At 59.7% G+C, this 19713-nt stretch overlaps 1 protein-coding gene across 3 annotated transcripts in view; it reads left to right on the plus strand.

Annotated features, from left to right (window-relative positions):
- Positions 1-19713, plus strand: part of LOC147114470 (dynein regulatory complex subunit 11-like) — a 283097-nt gene that overhangs the window by 167086 nt on the left and 96298 nt on the right. For all 3 annotated transcript variants that reach the window (XM_085992162.1, XM_085992163.1, XM_085992164.1), the window contains 2 exons: positions 1111-1193; positions 8174-8281. In XM_085992162.1, the coding sequence (XP_085848288.1) occupies positions 1111-1193; positions 8174-8281 (191 nt within the window). The remainder of the gene's footprint in view (positions 1-1110; positions 1194-8173; positions 8282-19713) is intronic.

A 19713-nucleotide genomic window follows, 5' to 3' on the forward strand; every position in this document is an offset into this window, starting at 1 on the left:
CCTTATCCCATCCTTTATTATCAGGGCTACCCCTCCTCCTTTTCCATTTTGCCTGTCTCTTCTAAAAGTTAAGTATCCTGGAATATTTAGTTCCCAACCTTGGCCACTTTGTAACCACGTCTCCGTAATGGCTATTAGGTCAAACCTGTTTATTTCTATCTGCTCTACTAATTCATCTATTTTGTTGTGAATGCGTCGCGCAGTCAGATATAGTGTCTTTAGCTTTGACTTATTTCTCTTTTTCCCTGATGTCACCTCAGTCACTGATGCCCTATGACCTTTGTTACTCTCTGTCCCTCCCTGACCCACTCTGCTTATTTTTACCCATGAGCCTTCATAAAGCACTGGTTCGGCCTCAGTTGGAGAATTGTGTCCAATTCTGGGCACCGCACTTTAGGAAGGATGTGAAGGCCTTAGAGAGGGTGCAGAAAAGATTTACAAGAATGGTTCCAGGAATGAGGGACTTCAGTTACGTGGATAGGCTGGAGAAGCTGGGGTTGTTCTCCTTGGAGCAGAGAAGGTTGAGAGGAGATTTGATAGAGGTGTTCAAAATCATGAGGGGTCTAGACAGAGTAGATAGAGAGAAACTGTTCCCATTGGTGGAAGGGTCGAGAACCAGAGGACACAGATTTAAGGTGATTGGCAAAAGAACCAAAGGCGACATGAGGAAAAACTTTTTTACGCAGCGAGTGGTGAGGATCTGGAATGCACTGCCTGAGAGGGTGGTGGAGGCAGATTCAATCATGGCTTTCAAAAGGGATTTGGATAAGTACCTGAAGGAAAAAAATTTGCAGGGCTACGGGGAAAGGGCGGGGGCGTGGGACTCGCTGAAGTGGTCTTGCAGAGAGCCGGCACGGGCTCGACGGGCCGAATGGCCTCCTTCTGTGCTGTAACCATTCTATGATTCTATGATCACTAATAAAGATTATCTGGTCATTTTCACATCACTGTTTGTGGGAGCTTGCTGTGCGCAAATCGGCTGCCGCGTTTTCTACATTACAACGGTGACTACACTTCATAAGTATTTCATTGGCCGTGAGGTTGTGAAAGGTGCTGTACGAAGCTGGGTGCTGTCCTACGCGGTGTGCTAATGCTGTTGTTGTGTTTCAGGACACTAGCATCACTCTGCGATGAACTGATTGAGCAAGGGCTGTTAAAACCAGTGCCACAAGTTCATTTATCTGAATATTTAGGTGAGTGAAAGCTTCCCTTTAACAAGCAATGACCAAACCGTTTCACCCTGTCCCCTGTCCAACCCCACTCTCCCCCCAGCCTCACCCTGTCCCCTGTCCAACCCCACTCTACCCCCAGCCTCACCCTGTCCCCTGTCGAACCCCACTCTCCCCCCAGCCTCACCCTGTCCCCTGTCGAACCCCACTCTCCTCCCAGCCTCACCCTGTCCCCTGTCGAACCCCACTCTCCCCCCAGCCTCGTCCTGTCCCCTGTCGAACCCCACTCTCCCCCCAGCCTCGCCCTGTCCCAAGTCCAGCCCCACTCTCCCCCCAGCCTCACCCTGTCCCCTGTCCAACCCCACTCTCCCCCCCCAGCCTCACCCTGTCCAACCCCACTCTCCCCCCAGCCTCGCCCTGTCCCCTGTCCAACCCCACTCTCCCCCCCAGCCTCGCCCTGTCCCCTGTCGAACCCCACTCTCCCCCCAGCCTCGCCCTGTCCCCTGTCCAACCCCACTCTCCCCCCAGCCTCGCCCTGTCCTCTGTCGAACCCCATTCTCCCCCCAGCCTCACCCTATCCCCTGTCCAACCGCACTCTACCCCCAGCCTCACCCTGTCCCCTGTCGAACCCCACTCTCCCCCCAGCCTCACCCTGTCCTCTGTCGAACCCCACTCTCCCCCCAGCCTCACCCTGTCCTCTGTCGAACCCCACTCTCCCCCCAGCCTCGCCCTGTCCCCTGTCGAACCCCACTCTCCCCCAGCCTCACCCTATCCCCTGTCGAACCCCACTCTCCCCCAGCCTCACCCTATCCCCTGTCGAACCCCATTCTCCCCCCAGCCTCAGCCTGTCCCCTGTCGAACCCCATTCTCCCCCCAGCCTCACCCTGTCCCCTGTCGAACCCCACTCTCCCCCCAGCCTCACCCTGTCCCCTGTCGAACCCTATTCTCCTCCCAACCTCACCCTGTCCCCTGTCCAACCCCACTCTCCCCCCAGCCTCACCCTGTCCCCTGTCGAACCCCACTCTCCCCCCAGCCTCACCCTGTCCCCTGTCGAACCCCACTCTCCCCCCAGCCTCACCCTGTCCAACCCCACTCTCCCCCCAGCCTCACCCTGTCCCCTGTCGAACCCCACTCTCCCCCAGCCTCACCCTCTCCTCTGTCCAACCCCACTCTCCCCCCAGCCTCGCCCTGTCCCCTGTCAAACCCCACTCTCCCCCCAACCTCACCCTGTCCCCTGTCGAACCCCACTCTCCCCCCAGCCTCGCCCTGTCCCCTGTCGAACCCCACTCTCCCCCCAGCCTCGCCCTGTCCCAAGTCCAGCCCCACTCTCCCCCCAGCCTCGCCCTGTCCCCTGTCCGAACCCACTCTCCCCCCCAGCCTCGCCCTGCCCCCTGTCGAACCCCACTCTCCCCCCAGCCTCGCCCTGTCCCCTGTCCAACCCCACTCTCCCCCCAGCCTCGCCCTGTCCCCTGTCCAACCCCACTCTCCCCCCAGCCTCACCCTGTCCCCTGTCCAACCCCACTCTCCCCCCAGCCTCGCCCTCTCCCCTGTCGAACCCCATTCTCCCCCCAGCCTCGCCCTGTCCCCTGTCCAACCCCACTCTCCCCCCAGCCTCGCCCTGTCCTCTGTCGAACCCCATTCTCCCCCCAGCCTCACCCTGTCCCCTGTCCAACCCCACTCTACCCCCAGCCTCACCCTGTCCCCTGTCGAACCCCACTCTCCCCCCAGCCTCACCCTGTCCTCTGTCGAACCCCACTCTCCCCCCAGCCTCACCCTGTCCTCTGTCGAACCCCACTCTCCCCCCAGCCTTGCCCTGTGCCCTGTCGAACCCCACTCTCCCCCAGCCTCACCCTATCCCCTGTCGAACCCCACTCTCCCCGCAGCCTCAGCCTGTCCCCTGTCGAACCCCATTCTCCCTCCAGTCTTGCCCTGTCCCCTGTCGAACCCCGCTCTCCCCCCAGCCTCACCCTGTCCCCTGTCGAACCCCACTCCCCCCCAGCCTCACCCTGTCCCCTGTCGAACCCCATTCTCCCCCCAACCTCACCCTGTCCCCTGTCCAACCCCACTCTCCCCCCAGCCTCACCCTGTCCTCTGTCGAACCCCACTCTTACCCCCAGCCTCACCCTGTCCCCTGTCGAACCCCATTCTCCACCCCAGCCTCGCCCTGTCCCCTGTCGAACCCCACTCTCCCCCCAGCCTCACCCTGTCCCCTGTCGAACCCCATTCTCCCCCCAACCTCACCCTGTCCCCTGTCGAACCCCACTCTCCCCCCAGCCTCACCCTGTCCCCTGTCGAACCCCACTCTCCCCCCAGCCTCGCCCTGTCCCCTGTCGAACCCCACTCTCCCCCCAGCCTCGCCCTGTCCCAAGTCCAGCCCCACTCTCCCCCCAGCCTCACCCTGTCCCCTGTCCAACCCCACTCTCCCCCCCCAGCCTCACCCTGTCCAACCCCACTCTCCCCCCAGCCTCGCCCTGTCCCCTGTCCAACCCCACTCTCCCCCCCAGCCTCGCCCTGTCCCCTGTCGAACCCCACTCTCCCCTCAGCCTCGCCCTGTCCCCTGTCCAACCCCACTCTCCCCCCAGCCTCGCCCTGTCCTCTGTCGAACCCCATTCTTCCCCCCAGCCTCACCCTGTCCCCTGTCCAACCCCACTCTCCCCCCAGCCTCACCCTGTCCTCTGTCGAACCCCACTCTTCCCCCAGCCTCGCCCTGTGCCCTGTCGAACCCCACTCTTCCCCAGCCTCACCCTGTCCCCTGTCGAACCCCACTCTCCCCCTAGTCTCAGCCTGTCCCCTGTCGAACCCCATTCTCCCCCCAGTCTTGCCCTGTCCCCTGTCGAACCCCACTCTCCCCCCAGCCTCACCCTGTCCCCTGTCGAACCCCACTCTCCCCCCAGCCTCACCCTGTCCCCTGTCCAACCCCACTCTCCCCCCAGCCTCACCCGTCCCCTGTCGAACCCCACTCTCCCCCCAGCCTCACCCTGTCCCCTGTCGAACCCCACTCTCCCCCCAGCCTCACCCTGTCCCCTGTCGAACCCCACTCTCCCCCCAGCCTCACCCTCTCCTCTGTCCAACCCCACTCTCCCCCCAGCCTCGCCCTGTCCCCTGTCGAACCCCACTCTCCCCCCAACCTCACCCTGTCCTCTGTCGAACCCCACTCTCCCCCCAGCCTCGCCCTGTCCCCAGTCGAACCCCACTCTCCCCCCAGCCTCATCCTGTCCCCTGTCCAACCCCACTCTCTCCCCCAGCCTCGCCCTGTCCCCTGTCGAACCCCATTCTCCCCCCAGTCTCGCCCTGTCCCCTGTCGAACCCCACTCTACCCCCAGCCTCACCCTGTCCGCTGACCAGCCCCATTCTCCCCCCAGCCTCACCATGTCCGCTGACCAGCCCCATTCTCCCCCCAGCCTCGCCCTGTCCCCTGTCGAACCCCATTCTTCCCCCAGCCTCACCCTGTCCGCTGACCAGCCCCATTCTCCACCCCAGCCTCACCCTGTCCGCTGACCAGCCCTATTCTCCACCCCAGCCTCACCCTGTCCCCTGTCGAACCCCACTCTCCCCGCAGCCTCACCCTGTCCTCTGTCGAACCCCAGACTCCCCCCAGCCTCTCCCTGTCCTCTGTCCAACCCCATTCTCCCCCCCAGCCTCGCCCTGTCCCCTGTCGAACCCCACTCTCCCCCAGCCTCGCCCTGTCCCCTGTCGAACCCCACTCTCCCCCCAGCCTCACCCTGTCCCCTGTCGAACCCCACTCTCCCCCCAGCCTCACCCTGTCCCCTGTCGAACCCCATGCTCCCCCCAGCCTCGCCTGTCCCCTGTCGAACCCCATTCTCCCCCCAGCCTCACCCTGTCCCCTGTCGAACCCCATTCTCCCCCCAGCCTCGCCCTGTCCCCTGTCGAACCTCATTCTCCCCCCAGCCTCACCCTGTCCGCTGACCAGCCCCATTCTCCCCCCAGCCTCGCCCTGTCCCCTGTCGAACCTCATTCTCCCCCCAGCCTCACCCTGTCCGCTGACCAGCCCCATTCTCCCCCCAGCCTCGCCCTGTCCCCTGTCGAACCCCCATTCTCCCCCCAGCCTCACCCTGTCCGCTGACCAGCCCCATTCTCCCCCCCAGCCTCACCCTGTCCCCTGTCGAGCCCCATTCTCCCCCCAGCCTCACCCTGTCCCCTGTCCATAAGAACATATGAATTAGGAGCAGGAGTCGGCCATTTGGCCCCTCGAGACTGCTCCGCCATTCAATGAGATCATGGCCGATCTTTGACCTCAACTGCACTTTCCCCCCGATCCCCATATCCCTTGATTCCCCTAGAGTCCCAAAAATCTATCGATCTCCGCCTTGAATATACTCAAAGACTCAACCTCCACAGCCCTCTGGGGCAGAGAATTCCAAAGATTCACAACCCTCTGAGTGAAGAAATTCCTCCTCATCTCGGCCTTAAATGGCCGACCTCTTATCCTGAGACTATGCCCCCTAGTTCTAGACTCTCCAGCCAGGGGAAACAACCTCTCAGCATCTACCCTGTCAAACCCCTCAGAATCTTGTATGTTTCAATGAGATCACCTCTCATTCTTCTAAACTCCAGAGAGAATCGGCCCCATTCTACACAATCTCTCCTCATAGGACAGCCCTCTCATCCCAGGAATCAATCTAGTGAACCTTCGTTGCAACCGCCCTCCAAGGCAAGTATATCCTTCCTTAGATAAGGAGACCAAAACTGTGCCCAGTACTCCAGGTGTGGTCTCACCAAGGCCCTGTACAATTGGAGCAAGACTTCCTTACTCTTATACTCCACCCCCCCTTGCAATAAAGGCCAACATGCCATTTGCCTTCCTCATTGCTTGCTGTACCTGCGTGCTAACTTTCTGTGTTTCTTACACGAGGACACCCAAATCTCTCTGACACACCAACATTTGAAAGTTTTTCAACCATTTAAAAAATATTCTGTTTTTCTATTCTTCCTACCAAAGTGAATAACCTCACATTCCCCCCACATTATACTCCATCTGCCACCTTACTGCCCACTCACTTAGTCTATCTATATCCCTTTGCAGACTCTGTGTTCTCCTCACAGCTTACTGTCCCACCTAGCTTTGTATCATCAGCAAACTTGGATACATTACACTCGGTCCCTTCATCTAGGTCATTAATATAGATTGTAAATAGCCGAGGCCCCAGCACTGATCCTTGTGGCACCCCACTAGTTACAGCCTGCCAACCTGAAAAAGATCCGTTTATCCCGACTCTCTGTTTTCTGTCCGTTAACCAATCCCTCTGTCCATGCTACTATATTACCCCCAACCCCTTATCTTGTGTAACAACTGTTTATGTGGCACATTATCGAATGCCTTTTGGAATCCAAATATACTACATCCACTGGTTCCCCTTTATCTACCCTGCTAGTTACATCTTCAAAAAACTCTAATAAATTTGTCACAACACGATTTCCCTTTAATAAAACCATGTTGATTCTGCCTAATTGTTCTGATTTTCTAAGTGCCCTGTTACCACTTCCTTAACAATGGATTCCAGCATTTTCCCCGACGACTGATGTCAGGCTAACTGGCCTGTAGTTCCCTGTTTATTCTCTCCCTCCCTTTCTTGAATAGCGGGTGTTACAATTGCTACCTTCCAATCCGCAGGGACCATTCTAGAATCTAGGAAATTTTGGAAGATCACAACCAATGCATCCACTATCTCTGCAGCCACCTCTTTTAGAACCCTAGGGTGTACGGCCGTCAGATCGAGGGAATTTGTCGGCTTGTAGTCCCATTAGTTTCCCCAAGTATTTTTTCTCTACTGATATTAATTACTTTAAGTTCCTCACTCTCATTAGGCCCTTGGTTCCACACTATTTTTGGTATGATTTTTGTGTCTTCTACTGTGAAGACAGGAACAAAATATTTGTTTAAAGTCTCTGCCATTTCCTTATTCCCCATAATAATTTCTCCTGTCTCAGCCTCTAAGGGACCCACGTTTACTTTTGCCTACTCTCTTCCTTTTTACATACATGTAGAAGCTCTTGCAATCTATCCAGCCTCACCCAGTCCCCTATCCAACCCCATCTCCAGCTCAGCCTTTACCCAAATGCCTTCCGTGTCTGACCCCTGGGCTGTCGGTCACTCACACGGGAGAGCTCAGCACCTGACCCCTGACCTCAGCCCATGACCCCCGACTCCCTCACACTGGGAGAGCCCAGCACCTGACCCCAGCCCCTGACCCCCGACTCCCTCACACTGGGAGAGCCCAGCCCCTGACCCCAGCCCATGACCCCCGACTCCCTCACACTGGGAGAGCCCAGTAACCAGCCCCTGACCCCAGCCCCTGACCCCCGACTCCCTCACACTGGGAGAGCCCAGCACCTGACCCCAGCCCCTGACCCCGACTCCCTCACACTGGGAGAGCCCAGCACCTGACCCCAGCCCCTGACCCCAGCCCCTGACCCCCGACTCCCTCACACTGGGAGAGCCCAGCACCTGACCCCAGCCCCTGACCCCAGCCCCTGACCCCCGACTCCCTCACACTGGGAGAGCCCAGCACCTGACCCCAGCCCCTGACCCCCGACTCCCTCACACTGGGAGAGCCCAGTAACCAGCCCCTGACCCCAGCCCCTGACCCCCGACTCCCTCACACTGGGAGAGCCCAGCACCTGACCCCAGCCCATGACCCCCGACTCCCTCACACTGGGAGAGGCCAGCACCTGACCACTGACCCCGGCCCCTAAGTTTAACTGGGTTACTGTTCTCTACCAGGTTTTCTAGACATCAGCTGATATTATGGGGTGCTTGTGGGGATTTTGTGGAATACCCGGGATTGAGCCCAGGTTAATTTGGGGCAATCCTGAATTACTGGGTGGTGTTGATGGGTTAGGAGCTGTTTCTCTGCAGAACCCCCTCCCCTCTCCCCTCTCCTCTCCCTTCCCCATTCCCTCCCTCCTCATCCCCTCCTTCTCGCTCTCTCCCCCTCCCACCCCCGACAATGTACTGCTGTGACCATTGGATGCTATTTCCACAGGGGAGTTCAGTTACCTGGGGACCACTCTGATCCACGCCAACATCAATCCAATGCCATCGCTGTACGATATCCGTCAGATCATCGCCATGTATGCCATCCTGCCCTTGGGTAAGTGAGCTTGCTCTGTCTCCCCACACCTGCCCACTGTCTTGCTCCAGACCGAGTATTGTCTCGACAGGAAGTCAGGTTACAGAGCTCAGATAATCCGAGTAGGGTGGCAGAATGAAATCGGTCCCCATTCTAAAGCTCTGTCCATATGTTTACTTTCCCATTATCCACATTTATAATCAGCTATGTGGTCTTATTGAATGGAGCTCCACGGGCCAAATGGCCTACTCCTGCTATTTCTTAAGTTCTTAATTCCTATGTAAACCTGTCACGCTGTAATTACCTCTCGTCAGCTAGTGGTGGCGCTGCAGCATAATGTGGGGAACCGGGTGCACTGGGAGCTGACCTTGTTGTGGGGGACAGATCCTGCACCCACCTACTGCCACTTAGGGTCAGTGCTGGCAGTCAGTGCTGGGGGGTCAGGCCTGGGGGGGTCAGTCCTGGGGGTCAGTCCTGGGGGGTCAGACCTGGGGGTGTCAGTCCTGGGGGGTCAGTCCTGGGGGGGTCAGTGCTGGGGGGGTCAGTGCTGGGGGGGTCAGGGGTCAGTGCTGAGGGTCAGGGGTCAGTACTGGGGGGTCAGGGGTCAGTACTGGGGGTCAGGGGTCAGTGCTGCGGGGTCAGGGGTCAGTGCTGGGGGGTCAGCGCTGGGGTGTCAGGGCTGAGGGGTCAGTCTTGGAGGTCAGTCTTGGAGGTCAGTGCTGTGGGTCAGTGCTGAGGGTCAGGGGTCAGTGCTGGGGGTCAGGGGTCAGTGCTGAGGGTCAGGGGTCAGTGCTGGGGGTCAGTGCTGGGGTCAGTGCTGGGGGTCAGTGCTGGGGTCAGTGCTGGGGGGTCAGTGCAGGGGTCAGTGCTGGGGGGTCAGTGCTGGGGGTCAGTGCTGGGGTCAGTGCTGGGGGTCAGTGCTGGGGAGTCAGTGCTGGGGGTCAGTGCAGGGGTCAGTGCTGGGGGTCAGTGCTGGGGTCAGTGCTGGGGGGTCAGTGCAGGGGTCAGTGCTGGGGGGTCAGTGCTGGGGGTCAGTGCTCGGGGTCAGTGCTGGAGGTCAGTACTGGGGGGTCAGTGCTGGGGGTCAATGCTGGGGGGGCAGTGCTAGGGTTCAGCGCTGGGGGTCAGTGCTGGGGTGTCAGTGCAGAGGTCAGTGCTGGGGGTCAGTGCTGGGGTCAGTGCTGGGGGGGTCAGTGCTGGGGGGTCAGTGCTGGGGGGCAGTGCTGGGGGTCAGTCTTGGGGGGTCAGTGCTGGGGGTCAGTGCTGGGGGTCAGTCGGGGTCAGTGCTGGGGGGTCAGTACTGGGGGTCAGTGCTGGGGGTCAGTACTGCGGGGATGTGCTGGGGGGTCAGTGCTGGGGGTCAGTACTGGGGGTCATTGCTGGGGGTCAGTGCTGGGGATCAGTGCTGGGGGGTTAGTATTGGGGGGTCAGTACTGGTGGGTCAGTGCTAGGGAGTCAGTACTGGGGGGGTCAGTACTGCGGGGTCAGTACTGGGGGGTTAGTATTGGGGGGTCAGTACTGGTGGGTCAGTGCTGGGAGTCAGTACTGGGGGGGTCAGTGCTGGGGGTCAGTGCTGGGGGTCAGCACTGGGGGGGTCAGTACTGGGGGGTCAGTACTGGGGGGTCAGTACTGGGGGGGTCAGTGCTGGGGGTCAGTACTAGGGTGGTCAGTGCTGGAGGTCAGTGCTGGGGGTCAGTGCTGGGGGTCAGCACTGGGGGTCAGTACTGGGGGGTCAGTGCTGGGGGTCAGTACTGGGGGGGTCAGTACTGGGGGGGTCAGTGCTGGGGGTCAGTGCTGGGGTCAGCACTGGGGGTCAGTACTGGGGGTCAGTGCTGGGGGTCAGTACTGGGGGGGTCAGTGCTGGGGGTCAGTACTGGGGGTGTCAGTACTGGAGGGGTTAGTGCTGGGGGTCAGTGCTGGAGGTCAGTGCTGGGGGTCAGTGCTGGGGTGGTGGGCAGGTGGCGGTGGGCAGCGGGCAGTGGTGGGGGAGTACTTGGTGTGCCGTGGGGAGGGGAGCGGTGGATTGGGAGTGTGAGGAGGGGGAGTATTGGGGAGGGTCACTGTGGAGGGGTCGGTAGGTTGGGGCCTGGATCGATTCACTGCTCTTTGAGGAGAAGGCATGAGCCAAACTCCCGGGGAAAGCAGCACGGACAGAGAAATTAAGAGGGGGTTTGCAAACTTGAGGGGGAATGGGGGGGCTAGGGCACTGCTTGGGGTTAAAACGCTGAAAATCTGTTCAATGAGGGAGGGCCCACGAGATACTTATTGATGGGAGGGAAGTGTTGATTATGAGGTGGGGGGAGAAGAACTGCTTAAATGAGTGCTCAGTAAGGGGGATATCGATATTCTGCTCAGCGCAGGGAGGGGCTCAGGGTCTCTGTGCAGGATGTGCTATTTTGAATTGTAGTCACTCTTGTAATGTAGGAAACGATTTGAAAACAAGACAGATAATTTTAAAATCAAGGTGTTGCTTAACCGGGAGTCAGCGAGCACAGGGGGTGATGGGTGAACGGGACTGGGTATGAGTTAGGACACGGGGCAGTGAGCACAGGGGGTGATAGGTGAACGGGACTGGGTGTGAGTTAGGACATGGGGCAGTGAACACAGGGGGTGATGGGTGAACGGGACTGGGTGTGAGTTAGGACACGGGGCAGTGAGCACAGGGGGTGATGGGTGATCGGGACTGGGTGTGAGTTAGGACACGGGGCAGTGAGCACAGGGGGCGATGGGTGAACGGGACTGGGTGTGAGTTAGGACACTGGGCAGTGAGCACAGGGGGCGATGGGTGAACGGGACTGGGTGTGAGTTAGGACACGGGGCAGTGAGCACAGGGGGCGATGGGTGAACGGGACTGGGTGTGAGTTAGGACACGGGGCAGTGAGCACAGGGGGCGATGGGTGAACGGGACTGGGTGTGAGTTAGCACACGGGGCAGTGAGCACAGGGGGCGATGGGTGAACGGGACTGGGTGTGAGTTAGGACACGGGGCAGTGAGCACAGGGGGCGATGGGTGAATGGGACTGGGTGTGAGTTAGGACACGGGGCAGTGAGCACAGGGGGTGATGGGTGAACGGGACTGGGTGTGAGTTAGGACACGGGGCAGTTAGCACAGGGGGTGATGGGTGAACGGGCTGGGTGCAAGTTAGGACACGGGGCAGTGAGCACAGGGGGTGATGGGTGAACGGGGCTGGGTGTGAGTTAGGACAAGGGGGCAGCAGAGGACGGGTGAAGGGTGAACGGGGACTCGGTGCGAGTTACGACACGGGGCAGTGAGCACAGGGGGTGATGGGTGAACGGGACTGAGTGTGAGTTAGGACACGGGGCAGTGAGCACAGGGGGTGATGGGTGAACGGGACTGGGTGTGAGTTAGGACACGGGGCAGTGAGCACAGGGGGTGATGGGTGAACGGGACTGGGTGTGAGTTAGGACACGGGGCAGTGAGCACAGGGGATGATGGGTGAACGGGACTGGGTGTGAGTTAGGACACGGGGCAGTGAGCACAGGGGGTGATGGGTGAACGGGACTGGGTGCGAGTTAGGACACGGGGCAGTGAGAACAGGGGGTGATGGGCGAATGGGACTCGGGGCGAGTTAGGACATGGGGCAGTGAGCACTGGGGGTGATGGGTGAACGGGACTGGGTGTGAGTTAGGACACGGGGCAGTGAGCACAGGGGGTGATGAGTTAACGGGACTTGGTGGGAGTTAGGACACAGGGCAGTGAGCACAGGGGGTGATGGGTGAACGGGACTGGGTGCGAGTTAGGACATGGGGCAGTGAGCACAGGGGGTGATGGGTGAACGGGACTGGGTGTGAGTTAGGACACGGGGCAGTGAGCACAGTGGGAGATGGGTGAACGGGACTTGCTGCGAGTTAGGACACAGGGCAGTGAGCACAGGGGGTGATGGGTGAACGGGACTGGGTGTGAGTTAGGACACGGGGCAGTGAGCACAGAGGGTGATGGGTGAACGGGACTTGGTGTGAGTTAGGACACGGGGCAGTGAGCACGGGGTGATGGGTGAACCGGAGTGGGTGTGAGTTAGGACACGGGGCAGTGAGCACAGGGGGTGATGAGTGAACAGGACTTGGTGCGAGTTAGGACACGGGGCAGTGAGCACAGGGGGTGATGGGTGAACGGGACTGGGAGTGAGTTAGGACACGGGGCAGTGAGCACAGGGGGTGATGGGTGAACGGGACTGGGTGTGAGTTAGGACACGGGGCAGTGAGCACAGGGGGTGATGGGTGAACGGGACTGGGTGTGAGTTAGGACACGGGGCAGTGAGCACAGGGGGTGATTGGTGAACGGGACTTGGTGTGAGTTAGGACATGCGGCAGTGAGCACAGGGGGTGATGGGTGAACGGGACTGGGTGTGAGTTAGGACACGCGGCAGTGAGCACAGGGGGTGATGGGTGAACGGGACTCGGTGTGGGTTAGGACACGGGGCAGCGAGCACAGGGTGATGGGTGAACGGGACTGGGTGTGAGTAAGGACACAGGGCAGTGAGCACAGGGGGTGATGGGTGAACGGGACTGGGTGTGAGTTAGGACACGGGGCAGTGAGCACAGGGGGCGATGGGTGAACGGGACTGGGTGTGAGTTAGCACACGGGGCAGTGTGCACAGGGGGCGATGGGTGAACGGGACTGGGTGTGAGTTAGGACACGGGGCAGTGAGCACAGGGGGCGATGGGTGAATGGGACTGGGTGTGAGTTAGGACACGGGGCAGTGAGCACAGGGGGTGATGGGTGAACGGGACTGGGTGTGAGTTAGGACACGGGGCAGTTAGCACAGGGGGTGATGGGTGAACGGGCTGGGTGCAAGTTAGGACACGGGGCAGTGAGCACAGGGGGTGATGGGTGAACGGGGCTGGGTGTGAGTTAGGACAAGGGGGCAGCAGAGGACGGGTGAAGGGTGAACGGGGACTCGGTGCGAGTTACGACACGGGGCAGTGAGCACAGGGGGTGATGGGTGAACGGGACTGAGTGTGAGTTAGGACACGGGGCAGTGAGCACAGGGGGTGATGGGTGAACGGGACTGGGTGTGAGTTAGGACACGGGGCAGTGAGCACAGGGGGTGATGGGTGAACGGGACTGGGTGTGAGTTAGGACACGGGGCAGTGAGCACAGGGGATGATGGGTGAACGGGACTGGGTGTGAGTTAGGACACGGGGCAGTGAGCACAGGGGGTGATGGGTGAACGGGACTGGGTGCGAGTTAGGACACGGGGCAGTGAGAACAGGGGGTGATGGGCGAATGGGACTCGGGGCGAGTTAGGACATGGGGCAGTGAGCACTGGGGGTGATGGGTGAACGGGACTGGGTGCGAGTTAGGACACGGGGCAGTGAGCACTGGGGGTGATGGGTGAACGGGACTGGGTGTGAGTTAGGACACGGGGCAGTGAGCACAGGGGGTGATGGGTGAACGGGACTGGGTGTGAGTTAGGACACGGGGCAGTGAGCACGGGGTGATGGGTGAACGGGACTGGGTGTGAGTTAGGACACGGGGCAGTGAGCACAGGGGGTGATGGGTGAACGGGACTGGGTGTGAGTTAGGACAAGGGGCAGTGAGCACAGGGGGCGATGGGTGAACGGGACTGGGTGTGAGTTAGGACACGGGGCAGTGAGCACAGGGGGTGATGAGTTAACGGGACTTGGTGGGAGTTAGGACACAGGGCAGTGAGCACAGGGGGTGATGGGTGAACGGGACTGGGTGCGAGTTAGGACATGGGGCAGTGAGCACAGGGGGTGATGGGTGAACGGGACTGGGTGTGAGTTAGGACACGGGGCAGTGAGCACAGTGGGAGATGGGTGAACGGGACTTGCTGCGAGTTAGGACACAGGGCAGTGAGCACAGGGGGTGATGGGTGAACGGGACTGGGTGTGAGTTAGGACACGGGGCAGTGAGCACAGAGGGTGATGGGTGAACGGGACTTGGTGTGAGTTAGGACACGGGGCAGTGAGCACGGGGTGATGGGTGAACCGGAGTGGGTGTGTGTTAGGACACGGGGCAGTGAGCACAGGGGGTGATGAGTGAACAGGACTTGGTGCGAGTTAGGACACGGGGCAGTGAGCACAGGGGGTGATGGGTGAACGGGACTGGGAGTGAGTTAGGACACGGGGCAGTGAGCACAGGGGGTGATGGGTGAACGGGACTGGGTGTGAGTTAGGACACGGGGCAGTGAGCACAGGGGGTGATGGGTGAACGGGACTGGGTGTGAGTTAGGACACGGGGCAGTGAGCACAGGGGGTGATTGGTGAACGGGACTTGGTGTGAGTTAGGACATGCGGCAGTGAGCACAGGGGGTGATGGGTGAACGGGACTGGGTGTGAGTTAGGACACGCGGCAGTGAGCACAGGGGGTGATGGGTGAACGGGACTCGGTGTGGGTTAGGACACGGGGCAGCGAGCACAGGGTGATGGGTGAACGGGACTGGGTGTGAGTAAGGACACAGGGCAGTGAGCACAGGGGGTGATGGGTGAACGGGACTGGGTGTGAGTTAGGACACGGGGCAGTGAGCACAGGGGGTGATAGGTGAACGGGACTGGGTGTGAGTTAGGACACGGGGCAGTGAGCACAGGGGGTGATGGGTGAACGGGACTGGGTGTGAGTTAGGACACGGGGCAGTGAGCACAGGGGGTGATGGGTGAACGGGACTGGGTGCGAGTTAGGACACGGGGCAGTGAACACAGGGGGTGATGGGTGAACGGGACTGGGTGTGAGTTAGGACACGGGGCAGTGAGCACAGGGGGTGATGCGTGACCGGGACTGGGTGTGAGTTAGGACACGGGGCAGTGAGCACAGGGGGTGATGGGTGAACGGGACTGGGTGTGAGTTAGGACACGGGGCAGTGAGCACAGGGGGTGATGGGTGAACGGGACTGGGTGTGAGTTAGGACACGGGGCAGTGAGCACAGGGGGTGATGGGTGAATGGGACTCGGTGCGAGTTAGGACACGGGGCAGTGAGCACAGGGGTTGATGGGTGAACGGGACTGGGTGCGTGTTACGACACGGGGCAGTGAGCACAGGGGGTGATGGGTGAACGGGACTGGGTGCGAGTTAGGACACGGGGCAGTGAGCACAGGGGTGATGGGTGAACGAGACTGGGTGTGAGTTAGGACACGGGGCAGTGAGCACAGGGGGTGATGGGTGAACGGGACTGGGTGTGAGTTAGGACACGGGGCAGTGAGCACAGGGGGCGATGGGTGAACGGGACTGGGTGTGAGTTAGGACACGGGGCAGTGAGCACAGGGGGCGATGGGTGAACGGGATTGGGTATGAGTTAGGACACGGGGCAGTGAGCACAGGGGGCGATGGGTGAACGGGACTGGGTGTGAGTTAGGACACGGGGCAGTGAGCACAGGGGTGATGGGTGAATGGGACTGGGTGTGAGTTAGGACACGGGGCAGTGAGCACAGGGGGCGATGGGTGAACGGGACTGGGTGTGAGTTAGGACACGGGGCAGTGAGCACAGGGGGCGATGGGTGAACGGGGCTGGGTGTGAGTTAGGACACGGGGCAGTGAGCACAGAGGGTGATGGGTGAACGGGACTGGGTGTGAGTTAGGACACGGGGCAGTGAGCACAGGGAGCGATGGGTGAACGGGACTGGGTGTGAGTTAGGACACGGGGCAGTGAGCACAGTGGGCGATGGCTGAATGGGACTGGGTGTGAGTTAGGACACGGGGCAGTGAGCACAGGGGGCGATGGGTGAACGGGACTGGGTGTGAGTTAGGACACGGGGCAGTGAGCACAGTGGGTGATGGGTGAACGGGACTGGGTGTGAGTTAGGACACGGGGCAGTGAGCACAGGGCGCGATGGGTGAACGGGACTGGGTGTGAGTTAGGACACGGGGCAGTGAGCACAGGGGGTGATGGGTGAACGGGACTGGGTGTGAGTTAGGACACGGGGCAGTGAGCACAGGGGGTGATGGGTGAACGAGACTGGGTGTGAGTTAGGACACGGGGCAGTGAGCACAGAGGTGATGGGTGAACGAGACTGGGTGTGAGTTAGGACACGGGGCAGTGAGCACAGGGGGCGATGGGTGAACGGGACTGGGTGTGAGTTAGGACACGGGGCAGTGAGCACAGGGGGCGATGGGTGAACGGGACTGGGTGTGAGTTAGGACACGGGGCAGTGAGCACAGGGGGTGATGGGTGAACGGGACTGGGTGTGAGTCAGGAGACGGGGTAGTGAGCACAGCGGGTGATGGGTGAACGGGACTGGGTGTGAGTTAGGACACGGGGCAGTGAGCACAGGGGGTGATGGGTGAACGGGACTGGGTGTGATTTAGGACACGGGGCAGTGAGCACAGGGGGTGATGGGTGAACGGGACTGGGTGTGAGTTAGGACACGGGGCAGTGAGCACGGGGTGATGGGTGAACGGGACTGGGTGTGAGTTAGGACACGGGGCAGTGAGCACAGGGGGCGATGGGTGAATGGGACTGGGTGTGAGTTAGGACACGGGGCAGTGTGCACAGGGCGCGATGGGTGAACGGGACTGGGTGTGAGTTAGGACACGGGGCAGTGAGCACAGGGGGTGATGGGTGAACGGGACTGGGTGTGAGTTAGGACACGGGGCAGTGAGCACAGGGGGTGATGGGTGAACGGGACTGGGTGTGATTTAGGACACGGGGCAGTGAGCACAGGGGGTGATGGGTGAACGGGACTGGGTGTGAGTTAGGACACGGGGCAGTGAGCACGGGGTGATGGGTGAACGGGACTGGGTGTGAGTTAGGACACGGGGCAGTGAGCACAGGGGGCGATGGGTGAATGGGACTGGGTGTGAGTTAGGACACGGGGCAGTGTGCACAGGGCGCGATGGGTGAACGGGACTGGGTGTGAGTTAGGACACGGGGCAGTGAGCACAGGGGGTGATGGGTGAACGGGACTGGGTGTGAGTTAGGACACGGGGCAGTGAGCACAGGGGGTGATGGGTGAACGAGACTGGGTGTGAGTTAGGACACGGGGCAGTGAGCACAGAGGTGATGGGTGAACGAGACTGGGTGTGAGTTAGGACACGGGGCAGTGAGCACAGGGGGCGATGGGTGAACGGGACTGGGTGTGAGTTAGGACACGGGGCAGTGAGCACAGGGGGCGATGGGTGAACGGGACTGGGTGTGAGTTAGGACACGGGGCAGTGAGCACAGGGGGTGATGGGTGAACGGGACTGGGTGTGAGTCAGGAGACGGGGCAGTGAGCACAGCGGGTGATGGGTGAACGGGACTGGGTGTGAGTTAGGACACGGGGCAGTGAGCACAGGGGGTGATGGGTGAACGGGACTGGGTGTGATTTAGGACACGGGGCAGTGAGCACAGGGGGTGATGGGTGAACGGGACTGGGTGTGAGTTAGGACACGGGGCAGTGAGCACGGGGTGATGGGTGAACGGGACTGGGTGTGAGTTAGGACACGGGGCAGTGAGCACAGGGGGCGATGGGTGAATGGGACTGGGTGTGAGTTAGGACACGGGGCAGTGTGCACAGGGCGCGATGGGTGAACGGGACTGGGTGTGAGTTAGGACACGGGGCAGTGAGCACAGGGGGTGATGGGTGAACGGGACTGGGTGTGAGTTAGGACACGGGGCAGTGAGCACAGGGGGTGATGGGTGAACGAGACTGGGTGTGAGTGAGGACACGGGGCAGTGAGCACAGGGGTGATGGGTGAACGAGACTGGGTGTGAGTTAGGACACGGGGCAGTGAGCACAGGGGGTGATGGGTGAACGGGACTCGGTGCGAGTTAGGACACGGGACAGTGAGCACAGGGGGTGATGGGTGAACGGGACTGGGAGTGAGTTAGGACACGGGACAGTGAGCACAGGGGGCGATGGGTGAACGGGACTGGGTGCGAGTTAGGACACGGGGCAGTGAGCACAGGGGGTAATGGGTGAACGGGACTGGGTGTGAGTTAGGACACGGGGCAGTGAGCACGGGGGGTGATGGGTGAACGGGACTGGGTGTGAGTTAGGACACGGGGCTGTTGTGTATGTAACCTGTTCCACCTTAAGAGAGCTTAAGCCTGTTCCACCTTAAGAGATGTACTACTTTCTCAGGCTGCTGTAGACGTAATACCGGGGGTGAACACACCGGTATATAAGCACGGTGCAGTAATCTTGTTTTCAGAATAGTCCCTGCCTCCAACCAGTAAAGACCTGTTTTATTGTTACTGATTAAGTCTGAGTATTAATTACTTGAACAACTCACAGATTTAACACTGGCGACGAGTCTGATTCGGACCCTGCGGCAGTCACTCCACGGCAGCTTCGTCCACAGCCAGGACGTTGCAGAGAGGTTTCCACCCTCTCCACCCCACTGGAAGACATCCTGACCTCAGAGCCTCCATCGGCGACCGTCAGCTTCTTCTCCAGCTTGGTGGTGGGTAAGCCGTTGTCTGAGCCGGGCAGCGACGCGACAGGCAGTCGACCGCGTTGGCCGCACGAACGGGGCTGGGGGAGCCGGAGAAATAGGGCGCGAGAGCCGCTTCGAGCGGGAGGCGTTTCAACAGAGCGATCACATCTCCTGATAAGGGCCGCACTCGGGCGATCGCGGCGAAGATAAGGGCCGCACTCGGGGGCTGAAGGGAGACGGCGTCGGGGGACGGGTGAAGACCGCCAAGCGCGGGAAAACCGCCATTTTGTGGGCGGAGGACGACGGCAAGAGCGGGAAGCCGCCATCTTGGATAGCAGTAAAAAAAAAAAAATCTGACAAATTGCAAATCTGATAAAGTACTACAATGCCTAAACACGGGAATATTAGCAACTTTGATAGTGACATCGAAGATTGGGCCATATATGTTGAACGACTTAAAAATTATTGTAAGGCCAATAAAATTCGTGAGGCTGATAAAGCACTAACATTATTAAAATTGATGGGTGCGAAGACATACGGGCAATTAAAACACCTGTTATCACCAGATGAACCGGCGGATAAGACGTTCGATGAGATTGTTACTGTCCTGAAAGATCATCTAAACCCCACGCCGCTGATGCTAGCGGAACGATTTAAATTTTATGACAGAAGGCAGCTACAGCATGAAAGCAATGCTGAATATCTGCTGGAATTGCGTAAATTAGCGAAATATTGCCAGTTTGGAACGGGACTGACAGATGCACTACGAGACAAATTTGTGTGTGGTTTATTTAAACAGGATACACAAAAGCGACTGCTCGAGGAGAATGAGCTGACGCTTGAGAAGGCGGTCACTATGGCAGCAGCACACGAAGCCGCAGCGAGAGGCACGGCAGTAATGCAGCTACAGTCACCGGAGCTCAGTGCACACAAATTGGGTGTGAGTTCTGTTAAATGTTATCGTTGTGGAAAGACAACGCATGATCAGAACCAGTGTTGGTTTAAAAACCAAGAATGTAGAACTTGTGGTAGGCTTGGACATATAGCTAGAGTATGCAGGTCAGCGAAGAAGACCAGCAACAAGAAGTCACCGCAAGGGAAATACGCAAAGGTACACA

The sequence above is a fragment of the Somniosus microcephalus genome, chromosome 7 (genome assembly GCF_052327205.1).
Source record: "Somniosus microcephalus isolate GS21.2 chromosome 7, FLI_Smic_1.0, whole genome shotgun sequence".
Classification (NCBI taxonomy): domain Eukaryota; kingdom Metazoa; phylum Chordata; class Chondrichthyes; order Squaliformes; family Somniosidae; genus Somniosus; species Somniosus microcephalus.